This window comes from Stegodyphus dumicola, chromosome 8 (assembly GCF_044657685.1).
Source record: "Stegodyphus dumicola isolate Sdum_Otavi_A_Nest chromosome 8, ASM4465768v1".
NCBI lineage: Eukaryota > Metazoa > Arthropoda > Arachnida > Araneae > Eresidae > Stegodyphus > Stegodyphus dumicola.
The window spans coordinates 183,737,406-183,752,378 of record NC_140775.1 but is presented as its reverse complement, the minus strand read 5'-3'; the positions used below and the strand labels follow the sequence as shown (position 1 = coordinate 183,752,378).

The 14,973-nt window shown below is 34.7% G+C and overlaps 1 protein-coding gene across 2 annotated transcripts in view; it reads right to left on the bottom strand.

The window, feature by feature from the left end:
* Positions 1-14,973, bottom strand: part of LOC118192136 (serine/threonine-protein kinase BRSK2-like) — a 320,182-nt gene that overhangs the window by 26,077 nt on the left and 279,132 nt on the right. For both annotated transcript variants that reach the window (XM_085822811.1, XM_085822812.1), the window contains exon 13: positions 667-726. In XM_085822811.1, coding sequence (XP_085678937.1) covers positions 667-726 — 60 coding nt within the window. The remainder of the gene's footprint in view (positions 1-666; positions 727-14,973) is intronic.

Sequence of the window (14,973 nt, the reverse complement as noted above, 5' to 3'; positions counted from 1 at the left end):
ACCGTTACGGTTAATTGGTATGAGCACCACGCCCGCCCTTATCTAGAATGACATAATTAGGTACTTAGGTTATCGCTACCCATTCAGACTTGCATGGTACATATTGCCATACTCTGACTTGCACGACTATTACACATGCCGTACCATATTCGGACTTGCTTATTCATACTTGCATGGTGCATTTACATTCATATTGCACTCCCTCGGTGGCTACACAGATGTGCACTTGTGAAATATGTGGCCCGGGTTCAAGTCCTTGAGGGGACATAAGTGTTTGTAAGTGTATAGTGCATTGGGATTATACTTTAAGTCCAATGGTGAAATTCTGATGTCAGGCCCACTACTGCCAATACCTGTGAGGACTCCATGAACAATCAAGTCACACATCACCCCTTTCCATTTTCATTGCATTCCCAGGGGTATGTTAAAACACGAAGCAACAATCCAGGACACATTTACACCCGATGAGTGTGTGCCGTTGTTGACGAAAGATGACACTTTTCAAATCGAGAAGTCTGTCTCGCGACACACGGTCAAGTGGTTAAGCTTAAAGAAACATTTATATCATTACTTCGCTCTTATCAGCGGATTGAATTCTTACAACTCTTTTTATACAAAAGAAACTTAAAAAAGAACATTTTCCACCTTTTTCTCTTCACTACTTACCCGTATGGGTATCTTCTCGGAGTAAGAGGAGAGCCGTCGCTCAGCATATCGAAACTATACCTGCAATAAAAAAAAAAGATACAGCAACGTATCGTAGTTGCAATATCCAGTGTAAAATATGGATATGAGTTAAATATCAGTAAATTATTAGTAAAAAATTAGTAAAGTAATTACAGTAAAGTCTAAATATTACAACATGGAGAGAAACTAAATAAATTAGATTCGAGTGTTTAGTAACACAAACAAATTCAATTAGATTTTCTAATGTTTTATACAGATTTATTATTATAAATAATAAATAATATTTTATTAAAAAATACTATAAAAATAAAAATTTAATAAGTAAAATTATAAAGCTGTAGCTATAAATTTTTATATTCAGAAAGTTAATTTTTTTTAAAAATTTTATCGTAAATCAAATTGTTTCTGAATCAGAAACCTGGACCCAGAAATTTAAATTTGAAAAAAAAATGAATAAATTTTCGGTTATTCAAAACCTGTAAGAAAATCAAGGGATTATCGAATAGAAGTGCCAAATTCTTTAAAACTGCATAGAATAGTAGTCTCAAACTCAGACTGCATACAGGCACGATCTAAACACGGTTGATGGGCCAGAACTTTTTTAAAACAAATTGAACATATTTAATCAACGGAATAAAGATTATTTTATCTAAATTTTAAATTTGGATTGCTAATAATTTAGCAAAACATAAATAAACAATAATAATATTAACACAAAAGCCCCCCCCCCACAAAAAAAGACTGAAAGCTTTCAGATTTTATATTACGCCCCAAATGGCCTTTTTTAACGTTTTATATGCTATCTTAATTTATTAAATATCATGTTCTTCGCATTTAAACCACACGAAATTCAATTGATCAGCATATCACAAAATATTTAGTAACAGCATATCTTTAGAATTTCCGATACACAGTTTCGCGCGTGGAGATAAAAATGTTTTTTTTTTTTTTTTTTTTTTTTTTTTTTTTCCGTTCAGTGTTGCCATTACTCGCTTTGAAGTCTTTGAGTATGTTAATCAAAAATTCGTTAAAAGTTTTGCAAAATTTGAAATAGGTAATAAAACAAATTCGAAATTCGGGCTCCCAAGTGCCCATGTTCGGTTGGGGGATTACATTATTCAAAACTGGATGTCTCTGGGTACTGTTATTTTTTCACAATGCAAGAAACTTTCATGCGTTCATGTAGATTCTTCGTTATTTAGTTTCTTTAAATATAATATATGGCGATAATATTTGGTGGCAACAATTGGAAAAGTGAATCAATGCAGAAAGCGACTCAAAATGCATTTTGATATTCCTTTGGGTCTAACGTCCCTTTGGGCTAAAAAAATTATATTTATTTTCTACCTGAAATCTAAAGCTTGTCATCTGCAAGACGTTTTCTTGGTTCCATTTTGAATTTAAAGATACTGATGGCTTAAGTTTTGAGAAGGACATTTAAGTTCAAGGGATTTTGATATGTTTAATCAATCATTTAATACCTTAATTTCATTAAACTAAAAAGAAACAAAACATGAAAACTAGACTTTCAGACTTTCAGACACTTTCAGACAAATCAGACTCTTCAAGACTTTCTGAAAACTTTCTAAGTTTTCAGAGACAACTCTCCAAGTAGGTAAAACTTGAGAATAAATAATGGCAACGGAGTATCTTTCTTTTATTCAAAAAGTTTTTCTTTTGTCGCATAATAAAGTACCCATGTTTGAATCTAAATAATTTAAAATATTTTACTTCTTATAAAAACTTTATACATGATAACGTTTCGATTCAGGCCTTGAAGAAAAATTTCTAGAATTTCTGTCTAGAATTCTAGAAAATTTGATCCTGATAAAATGAGGAAAGTTACAAGAAATTATCTTCAACAAGAATTGTAGATACACATCGGTCAATCAAGTTCTTTTCTTACTAATTTTCTGCTGTGAAAAAAAAAATTGTTCTCACATAAATGTGTTCCCAAAAAAACCAATTATTCTTAGTGAAAGAATTCGTAACTAAGGGTATTTATTTTTTGACAGGTGCGAATAGAAGCTAATCAAATCTGTACCTCAAAATCTTTGAATAAGATTCAATTCATACACTAAATTAATTAGATTCATTTATAAATTTACTGGTGCGTTATTAATGTTTATTTTTAATGGTAATGAAAATAATGCAAACTCGGACTTCAAATAACTGAAATTTTAAAATTTTGCAATCCTATAATTGAAATATCTTTGCGAGCCACATAAAATTGCTATGGTACTGCTAGTTTGGGACACAGAAGGTTGACAGCTCATAATTATAGAAACACTGAAGTATAAGTTTCGAAAATGATAGAATACTTAGATGATATGACTTATTTTGGTTTTTTTTTTACCATTTTGCTTTTCTCTACATATGCGGAATATCGTTATTAGATACTAAATTGTTCTCGAAACTTCATTGATCTCTCTTTCTGTTGGCGGTACTTGTCTTTCATTCATCTTTAAAGCTCTTCTACTAAGACGAAATTTATGCCGAATAACATTGTATTGTTCTATCTAAGCCTATCACATCTTAAATCAAGATTGGAAAGGACCTTATGTCCCTGTGGAAAACTAAATGGACACAAGAGCTAACAGGCAAAAGGACGTTTAATTTCCTCCCGGTGCTCTCAAGGGAATTAACCACTACAGGCAGAGCAATGGCATATTTCCTGACGGAGCATGGCCCTTATGCAGCCTATCTGTTTCGCTTCGGATTGCACCACACAGACTCATGCATATGCTGCTCAAGTAACCATCGATCACTATATATTCGAGTGTGAAATCACCAAAGACTTATTTCCGGCGGTCCACAGCTGAAACAACTCCAAAAGAGTAAGCTAATACGAAACTACCTGGCAATGTACTGCGAAAATCTAAAAGCAATTAAAAAAAAATCATTTAGCACAGTCAAAGTCTTGAGAGAGTCACTTTAATGACCACAGTTCACAAACGTCTATCTTCCGAAGTAACTTTATAAATTCAGCTACAAATTTATTTAAATTGAATTAAATTATAATATTCTATGGAGATTTTTGGCTAGGCTTAGCGATAATAGAATACTCCACCAACTGACTACAAATGCTGATAGTCATATTATAAGGTACTTCTCCCGCCTTCTTAGTACGTCTTCGTAATGTAGTGGTCAGCACGCTGAACGCGTATTCCAGAGGTCCGTGGTTCGATCCCCGGCGAAGGCGTTGCTCATTTTTCACTTTTCCAGCATCGAAATAACCTAATGTCTGTACAATATAACAGGTGGCAAATCAGCTGGTAGTAAGTAAGTAAGCATATTGCTTTATTCTCATTGTACATCGGTCATCAAAATTAAAGGAAAATGAGAAAAAATAGGCTTACTTAAGTTAATGTAACAACCAATGTCCAAAAATGTAGTTATTTATGTTCATTAAATGAAAATGAACACAAAATTTGCACTTCCATGCATACGTTAGTGCCAAAATGACAATGTGGTGTGCAATGGGCACATGCTGGAATTCCGGTCTATAGTGTTGTTTAAAGTGAACGTGGTCGCAGAGTGATCAGTATTCAATAGGCCTCATTTAAGTGAAAGTCAAAAATGGCAAATATCTGGTAGAATCGAGGAAGATCCAACACAAATAAAGGTTGTCCAACATTTGAATATGTCTCAAAGTGTTATAGCAAGAGTTTGGAGCCGCTTTTTAAGTATCGTATCAGCTGATAGACAGCATGGCCAAGGACGACAAGAGGAGCACCTGCATCAGAAGACCGTTTTCTGTCGCTGTCGTCTCGAAGAAACCACGAAGCCGACACATTTGGTTTTAGACCTTCAAACTGCCAAAGGAATTCGAATTAGCCGTCTTACTGTTGCACGAAAGGGCTTAACTAGGTTGGACTGTATGCGAGAGAAACAGTGTTTCTGTCCTACTCTCATTTCAGCTGCCAGAAAGGCTCGTTTAAAACTGGTGCCGTCGTCATGTTCAGTGGAGCCAAGACGACTGAGCCCGAGTATTATTTATTGATTACAGTGATTCTAGACGTGTTTGATGTGGAGTAAGAAAGGAATACGCATCCATTATCCGTGAAATATTCCGTTTCTGAGACTGAGGTTTAATGGTTTGGGAAGGAATCATGACAAATAGCCCGCTTCGAGCTGCATATCTTTCAAGGAGTTTCTGTATCCGCTCGATATGTGGACGAGGTACTGGAACCCCAAGTTAGACTATTTAGGTGTGCCGTTAGTCCAGAGCTTTTGCTAATGAATGACAATACTTGGCTGCATCGAGCATATGCGCTGTGAGAATACTTGCAGACGTAAGATATATTCGAGTGATATCTTCCGTCTTCCCACCTTACTCACCTGAATCTAACTCGATTAAGCATGTGTGGGATGCCGAATTTTAGCGCTCCAAATTTCTCCCCGGATCCTCCTGCCCCTACAAGCTGAAAATTGCACTTTTAGAACAGTGATACGCATTTCCACCAGACTTGATCAACACTTAGTTAAAGATCTCTGAGATCGTGATGTGAGATGTGCATTATCTGTATGCATGTGACCATACACCATAAACGTTTTCCACAAGAGGGGACTTAATTTTTCCATCATTTTCCAATTTCCATAAATTTGGTTTTAATTTCAGTATTTTGCGAATAACCAACTGCCAAACATTGTAATTTATGTTATTATTATTATTTACGTGTTCTGCCCTAAGGCACTACACTAAGGAAAGCTGGCTCGTATAAACGCGTTACACACGGGGAAAACTACAAAAACGCCCGTGCAGCCAGGCCGTTCGCGGGATTCTAACCTCGGACAGAACTACCAGTTTTCAGGGACTTTATCGCTCAGCCGCTGGTGAACCTGTAATTTATGTTAACTAATGCTTTCGCAAAAATTTTCTATTAATGGTTTTCATTAAGTATGAGTTGCGTTTAATTTTTGTCAATTCTGATAAACAGTGTACATAGGATGTTTGAATTTTATACATTACTCTTATACTGGGTGGTGATAAAATAACTTTTTTGTATCATATATATTAAAATCTTCAGAATTTTGGAAATTAACGAATCAAGCTACATATAAATTTTCTTAATTTCCCTCCATTTTCAGATAACGGCATTCAGTTACCTGTAGCATCATATATTCTGAGACATTTCCTATTAAACCTACTATTATCAAGAACTAACTCATACACTTAATCTCCTTCCATCCGGTACAGTTAGTTCAATCGAAAGCCTAATGCAAAATCCTTGTAACAAGCTTTCGAACCATGATGGGATGATAGCCAGTTACGTACTATAGGAGAAAGAGACTTTACTTACTACCTATGTCAAACACGAGATTGTTCATTCAATGATCGATTTATACAATCGATTCTGCTTAAACTATGTTTTTCAGATTAAATGAGAATAGAATTTCAATATTAGATTTTAGACCAAAGGGCGTTATCCTAGAAAGGCTATTAATTCCGTTTTGGCATTTTGCGTTGGTTCACTATAAACGACGTTTCATTTTTCAAATTGTTGCCACCAAATATTAGAGCCCTACATTATTTTTAAAGCAATTAAATAGTGAAGAATCTGCATGAATGTATGTATGTTTCTCGCAGTGTGAAAAAGCAACAGTATCTAGAGACATCAAATTTTGAATAACGTATTCCTTAGCTCGAATACATGCATCTGGAAAGCCAAATATGAAATTTGTTTTATTATCTACTTCATATTTTGTAAAACGTTAACGAATTTTTGATTAATAGACTCAACGATTTCAAAGCGAGCAATGGCAACACTACATAAAAAAAAAAAAAGAAACATTTTTTATCTCCAGCGCGCAAGACTGTGTATCAGAAATTCTAAAGATATGCTCTTTCTAAATTATTTTGCGATATTGCTGTTCAATTGAATTTTATGGTTTAAGTGCGAAGAACATGATATTTAATAAATAAAGGTAACACACAAAATGTTAAAAAAACACCCCTTCGGGCGTAATATAAAATTTAAAACCTTTCGGATATTTTAGTTTCCTTTACCACTACAATTTAATATAGCAAATACATATAACAAATATGCAGTATGATTCTGAATTGTAATATGAAATCAAAATTAATATATTTGAAGCTATACGGTGCGTTAATTTAATTCTTGCATTGACCACGTAATGGCTTCCGTGCTTTCACTGCGTTAAAATGTCACTGCATGAATATCTTTATCTGTGTAAGTCTGAACATAAATTTCAATGACACAGGTGTTAGTAAGCTACTAAGAAGGTAAGTGATATCTGTGTATTCCTTCGACGTCAAAGTGGGATATCGAAATTTAGAGCAACATTAAACTTTGTATGAAATTCTTGTCTTTCTAGGCAATAATAGATTACCCAGTTAGATCATCCTGCCTATTCACCTGAAGTGACGCCCCTTGATTTATGGCTGCTAAAAAGAGGGAGATTTTTTAATGTGGCTTATATATCTAAGGGAATGCGAGATAGGTTCTCAACAGCATTCTACAAAATGAAACTCAGGCCAGCTTCCAAAAATGGGAAGGCCATCTGAGTTAGTGTTAGATGTACTTTGAAGGCTATGATATCCACAGATATATTTATTAAAGCGTATTCCATAAATTAAACTATCGCATCTTGCATACTGCGGTAAATACAGAAACAAAAACTAGAGTAAATGGAGTAAATTGTATACATACTTTTCTTACAACTAAAATACGGATAATTAAATTTTCAGTTCTTTTTACGTTAATTCTTGTATTTAAGAAAAATTGTAAAGGAAAGGATAACATTTCATTGCTATTCTTTACTTTTCATTACAAAACTGCGCATTTAAGATTCTTCCTTATGGTCCTTAAAGGGTTCTTAAGGGCTATCATTAAGGAAGTGGTGCCCAACCTTTGGCCTCTCGCGAGCACATTTCCAAAACATCAACATTTTTGTTAAACATATTTCCAATCTCATGTGATACATTTGAAATATTAATTTCGGCAAATAGGTTTGAGATAAATAATAATATTGGTTGAGCTTTATGAAAATCATAGAAGAGGAGTTTAAAATTATTTTTCATTGCATTTAGGTTTTCCGAGTATTTCTCTGTTTCAATTGCCTTGTGGTTATTAATATAGCTTGATAAATTCTTAAAATGGGCGAAATTTTTTTCATTTCATCTGATTTATCCACAAACTTAACTTTATCTGAAAAGCAGTGACAGTCCCAGTCAATTGAAAAAGGTCTTTTTTTCTTTTCCCTGAAGATCTTCGTTCAATTTTTTTTCAGTTTAGCTGGTATATCCGTGAGAAAATACATATTGGATAACTAACTTTTATCGTCCAATTCTTTATAACTTTCGTTTCCGGATTCCAAAAACTGCTTTATTAACGAAACAAGTACTACAAATCTTTTGAAGTACTTTTTCCCTGCTGAGCTATCTAACATCGGAATGAAGCAATAAGATTCCATGTTCGCTATCAAGTGCATCAGTCATCAATCAATTATTTTATAACGTCTTGCAAGATATCTCTTATGACTATAAATGCTTACCATATTTTAACAATAAAGAAATATAAATAAATGGTTATTTTTAAAATATTTTTTGTTCATAGAACCTAATCGGGCTGGCGAGCACAAACAAAACGATCGGCGAGCACAAGGTTGGGCACTACTGCGTTTAAGGCGTCTTCGAACATGCGAACTCAAAGAATCCATAAAGGTCTAACTTTCTTCTGCGGAACATCTACAATTTCCATATTGTAAATTTTTAAATCATTGAAAACATATGAGTGTTGCACACACTTTATGTTGAAAATTATAAGAAAATTATTATTTCATTCAAGTTCTTTATTTAACAATTTGTACACAAGTTTTACATCACAAGGTGTACTTATTATTATTAGTAAAGTGTTCATTAATCTTTTAAAAATAACCAACTGGATGTCCATGGCCAGGGGAATTCGATTCTGAGGAAGGCAAGGGCCTATCTTGAGCTGTCTGGCCATTGAAGAAGAAGAAGTTCATTAATCACTTTATGTAAGTTAGTTAAGATTTACTTAAGTTAACTAACAGTTAATTTTTAGTTAAAGCAACTTTCCTTTCAGCTTCGTTTTCATCTATGCTTTCTTGACAGAATGTTAATAAGCTAGCGCGTGTATTCTAATGAGGTAGAAAGAAGTGCTATTTAAGGGAAGGTTTTGGAAGGTGATTTTAGAGCATGCTATGCCTGCTTGAAGGCCATGTTGCTATTTTGAATTACTACCCCATTAGATTAGATTGTTGTGGCGTTGAGTAATTCTAGCCACAAGGGCTTTTTCCGCCGACTTTTACGAATCAGAGCCTTGCTGCGCGTTAAATTACCCTGTCAGCCGTTAGGATAATTTTGCTACATTTTATTTTAAGTTCATCGTTTGAGTTAAGCCAGAAGTAAGACCAAGTGCAGCCATCTGGGAAAACATTTTAAGTGAATAAAGGGTTCTTTACACACCTTCTTCTGACTTCTTATCATCAACAAAATCTGAGGATAATTCCTTATACAATCTTTTAGAGCTCGTATTTTATGCTCTCAAGAATATGAGTTTAATGATTAGAATTATATAGAGAGTATTAGATGTAAGAGAATATCATATTAGATTTACCCTCTATTTCTGTAATTTTTGTTTTTGTTTTGTTATTAAATTGGATGAAAAAAGTTTTCCCGCAAGTAAAAATTAACGCGAACACGTTTGACTCTCGTACGGCAAAAATTGATCAGGATACTTAATTTCAAAATTTTCAGTTTTGATGTCATTTAATTTAATTAGAATAATTAAACTTATATGAAGTGAAGTAAAAAATGTGTATAATTTATCAGGTAGTACAAGGAATTATGAGGTTATCCAGCCCGAGATTTCTTAATTTTAAAAATGACATAACAAGAATTTGAATCTGTGTTATTTGAAACAATTTTGTAAAAGTATATGTTAGAGATTACGAAAATAAAGCCCGTATATGGACTTCTGTGAACAAAGTGCATAGGAGGGCAGAATGTTAAGAAGAGTGGGGCAACTTTTTTCCTGAAGATAATGTCTCTTGTCACGGAACTTTTATCCTTTCAGACTTTTAGTAAAATAAATAAATAAATAAACATTTCGTTTTCTTTCCTTGGTTTAAAAAAAAGCAGCGTTGTGTGACCATTTTCTATTCCTCGAATTAATAACCACTTAAAGGAGACTTTCTTGATTATGTACCCATTGTCCAGTAAACTTTAGAAGTAAAGTTAAAACCAAAGTTTATTTGACAGTAAACTTTAGTTTTTTTTAGTAAAGCGAGAATTTTAAACAATATTCCTTTAATGATTTGCCTACAATAATTCAGTGTGCTTTTGAGCACGCAAAAAAATACATTCGCTCGAGATTAACTTGCTTCGATCAGACCAAGTTTGCTAATTTACTGCAATAAGTAATCTTTCATACCATATTAGCTTCATTTTCAGGTTGCTGAAAAGACTACTTCTTTGCTTATAAGTAGAAAAATGAAACAAGTCATCGCATTATTAAAATAAAAGACCATTTTACCAACAAAAGACCATTTTCACCTTGACGGCTTGGTTAACTCTTTGAGGGGCAGGAAAAGGCAATTAACTTTTTCAGCAAAACTCTTGTTTTATTTACTATATCATGTGTGACAATGAAGTTATTTGCGACAATTACACATATTTTGTCCAAGACGATTGAAACAAATGACCGCTTCCTGGTGGTTAGTGTCAGTGACCACCTCCTCACAGAACGCATCCTACAAATCAGTCTCTATGGTACTCATGGAAACAGTTTTTCATTTTCAAGCAGAGTGCAACTTAGCATGTGCCGCATTCCCACAATGTTGTTCCAGGCATTTTCTTGGTGCTCCAGAGTGCACATCGTCGTGATGTTGTCTTCGATGGCCGATGCTTATTTTTTTTTTAAGACGAATTGCTGCATCAACTACTGGCTTATGTTTCTTGATTGCCATCTAATGAGCTACAAGGGAACTTTAGAAACGGTCAGTTTTGAAAAACCACTCACACGAGTGAGTAAGACGTTCAATAGAAAAGGTGGTTAACCGCTGTAAGTAACCACCGCCCTTCAAAGAGTTAACCGACAAAATCGCCTTATTTGTGGTGCAAAAAAATCCACGAGTGATTGCTGAGAAACAAACGCATCCACAACGTGTCACTGTTCGGCGCGGAATTTAGGCTGGAGGCATCTTCGGACCATTTTTCTTCAAAAATGCGGTTGCTCAAGCAATAACAGTTAATGGTGAGCGCTGTCGCGACATGATAATTCAGGTTTTTTGTGCCTAAATTGCAAGTTATGGATATGGATGACATGCAGTTTCAACAAGACGCTGCCACATGCCATGTGGCTCGAGAAACAATTCAGTTATTGCATGAGTCATTTCCTGGTTGTAAGATTTCTCGTTTTGGTGATTAGAATTGGTCGCCCATATCATTTGATTTAACGCCCTTGGACTTTTTTCTTTGGGTTTTTCTGAAGTTTTTATGCCACTTAGTCCTCGACCACCCACGCCTTGAAAGAGGAATTCAATGAGGTATGAACGAAATTTAGCCATATTTAGGCAAAACGGTCATGGAAAATTTCAATAAAATAGTACGTGTTAGCGAAGCCGTGGAGGCCAACCTAATATACTATTCCATACATAACCCTATACTATATGCTTTATGAATTAATAAAAAGTTTATAATTTTTAATTGTAATTCTGTGTTTTCCATTAAAATTATTTCTTCGTGAGCTTTGGATACCTTTTATATGAAATATTGATGGACTATTGGATCATGATTGATGGACTATTATCTATTGACTATTGGGCTGTGGATGAATTGTTGACTGCTGCCTATGAAAGAACTATTGATCTTAAATAAAATACTGACTATTCTAAATATCTAAAACCTATAAGAGGTTAATATATTCTGTTGCATTTCTAAATAGAGCATCAAATCTTAAGACTATATAATGTAGATCTATAGTCTATTTGACATTTATATATAAGCAATGAAGACTATCCTTTTGTTAAACGTCAGTCTACGAGTTATTGAAACACTAAAAGTGTACGTTACAGGAATGTATTAGAGGAATGTAAAATATGTTACAGGAAACGTAACAAAATAACTATGTATATTTGTGAGTTTCTGACTAAAACTCAATAATGATATATAACACTGGATGACTTAATCCATTTGGTCTATATAAAAATCTTAGGTCGAATGCGATCTCGATGAACAGTAGAGTAGAGTGAGCATGGCTCAGTACGAATATACATTTTCGTAAAAGCACTTTTATATCAGGACGCTGTTTTGAATGTGAAGTGTTTGGCTTTCAGTATCCTGAGCTACCTTTACAAAGATTTTCGCGTCTTTATAAGGGTGCAACATTCTGATGGAGTACCAAACAACCATGAAAGAGGACCATTGCTAAGAAGGCCATGCATTTTTACTTCCTTACAGGAAGTAAAGGAAGTATTGTAATTACGAAAAATTTCGGGTATCAACGAAAATATCCATTTTGCTCGCTCTCGAATCCACGTGAACGATGTTTTTGCGTGACATCTGTACATACGGACATGTAAAATGGATTCAGGAAAAGAATTTTTGACTTATATGTACTATCAGGTTCAATGTTTCTTCTAACCTTCTTCGGAAACATACAATGACCTGACTAGAACAGAGAGCTTACTAAAGCTATGTTCACTAATTGTAGTAAGTAGACAGGATACAGACGAAGGGTATACAAAACCCTTTATTTTTTCTTTATATACAATGACTTCCGTACTTCGGAATACAATGACCCTCCATTCGGGGTCTAACTTAAAAGATATCAAAATAAAACTAAACTCTAATTTAACTTTAGAATAAGATTGGCCTTATAATAACAGAAAGCGTATGTAGCACAGAGACTGTGAACACTACAATACGTTTAATTTAACAAGAGGATTAAAACCTCTGGCCTGGAAGGCAAAGTAGCAACTGCGTAACTTCTAAGGTAAGCGGCCTGCTTCGAACTCACGGCTTCCTCTCTTCTGCTTGGCAAAAAGGCCACACTTAAATACTTGGCGTTCGACAGACAACTTTGCATAAACTCCTTCACGCTTATAATTCTGGCCGGAAGTAGAAAATAAGAAGTGATAGAAAAGATTTAAAATAAAATAAACGTTAGTAAAACTTAAGATCCTTACATACTTCCCGCCAGAGTTAATTAGTTTGAAACTGAGGTCTAAAACGACCTTGTTGAAAACTTTTAGCTCTAGAAACTAACGCGAGGCCAAACTTTCACAATCATAACTTAGCTAGAAACTAGAAAATTTTAAAAGAAAGAAATTTGTTACAATAGCAGCTCCCGGAATATACAACAATCTTTTTTCTTTTTCATCTGTACTGCATCAAAAGAGGAGCTTTATTCAATTCTGGTTCCTTCCAGAGATCTGGAAGGAAAACTAGTTTAATGAAATGTTACAGAATGACATTGCAAATAACATATAGAATATACTTTTCTTAACATTCTTATTTCATTCATGACTATTTTAATTATCTCTCCCCGTGCTCTCTGACATGTGTTGTAAAAACACCAAACACGAATGTGTTTCTGTCTATGTGTTCAACACTTCCTCCTACAATCAAAACACTAATGTGTTAAAATTCAACATACGAGACCTCTTAACACACCCTAATTTCAACTCTAGACCCTGAGGTACTATTCTGAAAGTGGCTAACTCTAAAGTGTAGCGTCAGAGAGCCTAACTACATCATTCAACCTTTAACACATATTCACCATGATTTAATCTTTACAGTCACACGAATAACAAATTTTTTAACATTACTTTCACTTTTACCATATCACGGTATTTCTAAACATTCAAAATAACAGTTCACATGTATACAAGAACATATCAAGATGCCGTTAATTTTACACATTTGAAAACATACATTAGTAGTACATTGTTAACTTCTATTCTTTTCAAAGCAAGTGCCAATTCTTTCTACATTGAAATAATACTACATTTCAAAAAGTCTTTCAGACTAAAACTTCTTTCTTGTTAGAATGTTTTAAATAAAATTTATACAATAACTTTTTACAATATTTAAGTCTTTATACAGCGCTATTATACATCAACTTTAGTTTTACGCGCGAGTAATTGAAAAACATAATAAGAAAATCGGTCACAACTCATTTCTCGCCCTTTTGGCGATAAAGGTAGACCTCGCATGAGGTAAAACTTCTTGAAATCTGCCACTTGCAGTAAGAATGAAAGATTAACTTAAGTTTGTAAAGTAACATAAAATTTTACTTATCTTTGTAATATTCAGACATCCTTTTCTGGGCCCAATCTTTAAAGGTGCTGCAGACCGTAGCTTGGTTGATCCTCCTTCTTGTACGGGCTCGCCCTTCAGTGCTTTCCTCTGGAAGCTTCCGTTTTTCACCACTACGGCCACCCTTGAACATCTTCCTTCTGTCCTCTGCTTGTGGTCTTGGCCGTTTGAAGGCAGCTGGTCTTGGTGGAACCGGGAAACTTCTGTCGTGATCCTGCTTGGACCTCGTTGTTGGCCGTTCAAATTTTTCTTGTACTTTTTCCTCCGCCGCTGATGGCCCTTCCGCAGTTCGGCGACTTTTGCTGCGGAGAGTTCTGTCGGATGAGTCAATCTTCCGTTTCACAGCCGGGTTATATTTGCCGTCCTTTCTCCCGGTCTTTTCCACATACGTCGTCCTTCTCCCTTCTTCATTCTGGGGGTGTTCGTGAACTCTGTTTTTTGGACGGTGGAACGGCTTCTTTTTCTTTGTACCTTCAATTTTTCCGCGGGGCAATTTTCTTTTCACTTGCTTCTGTCTCTCATTGGCTTGCCCTTGTACTTGTCGTTTTCCCACCTCTGGAACTTGTACCTGCGGTGTCTGCCGTACCGGATCCTGCAAAAGATCTGAAAAGATTTGCATTTTATTACGGTCATAGAATGGTTTTATCTGGTCAATGTTTGCGGAACAGGTTTCACCATTTCTTGCCTTTAACACTACAACAGCGTGAGTTATTTTTTCTATAACATATGGTCCTTCAAAGCGTGGAAAAAATTTGGCAGTTTTATCTTCTGGTGCTGAAGAAAGTGAATGCTTAATTTTTAGTACTTCATCCCCTACTTTATAAGTTACTCCCCGTCGTTTCAAGTCATAATACAATTTTTGTTTTCTTTGTGCTACTTTCGTATTCTTTTTTGCTTCTTTTATTAGTTTTTCTATATCACCCATTTTAAATTCTGGGGCTCTTTGTTGCACATAAAATAGTTTATCTAACGGTGTT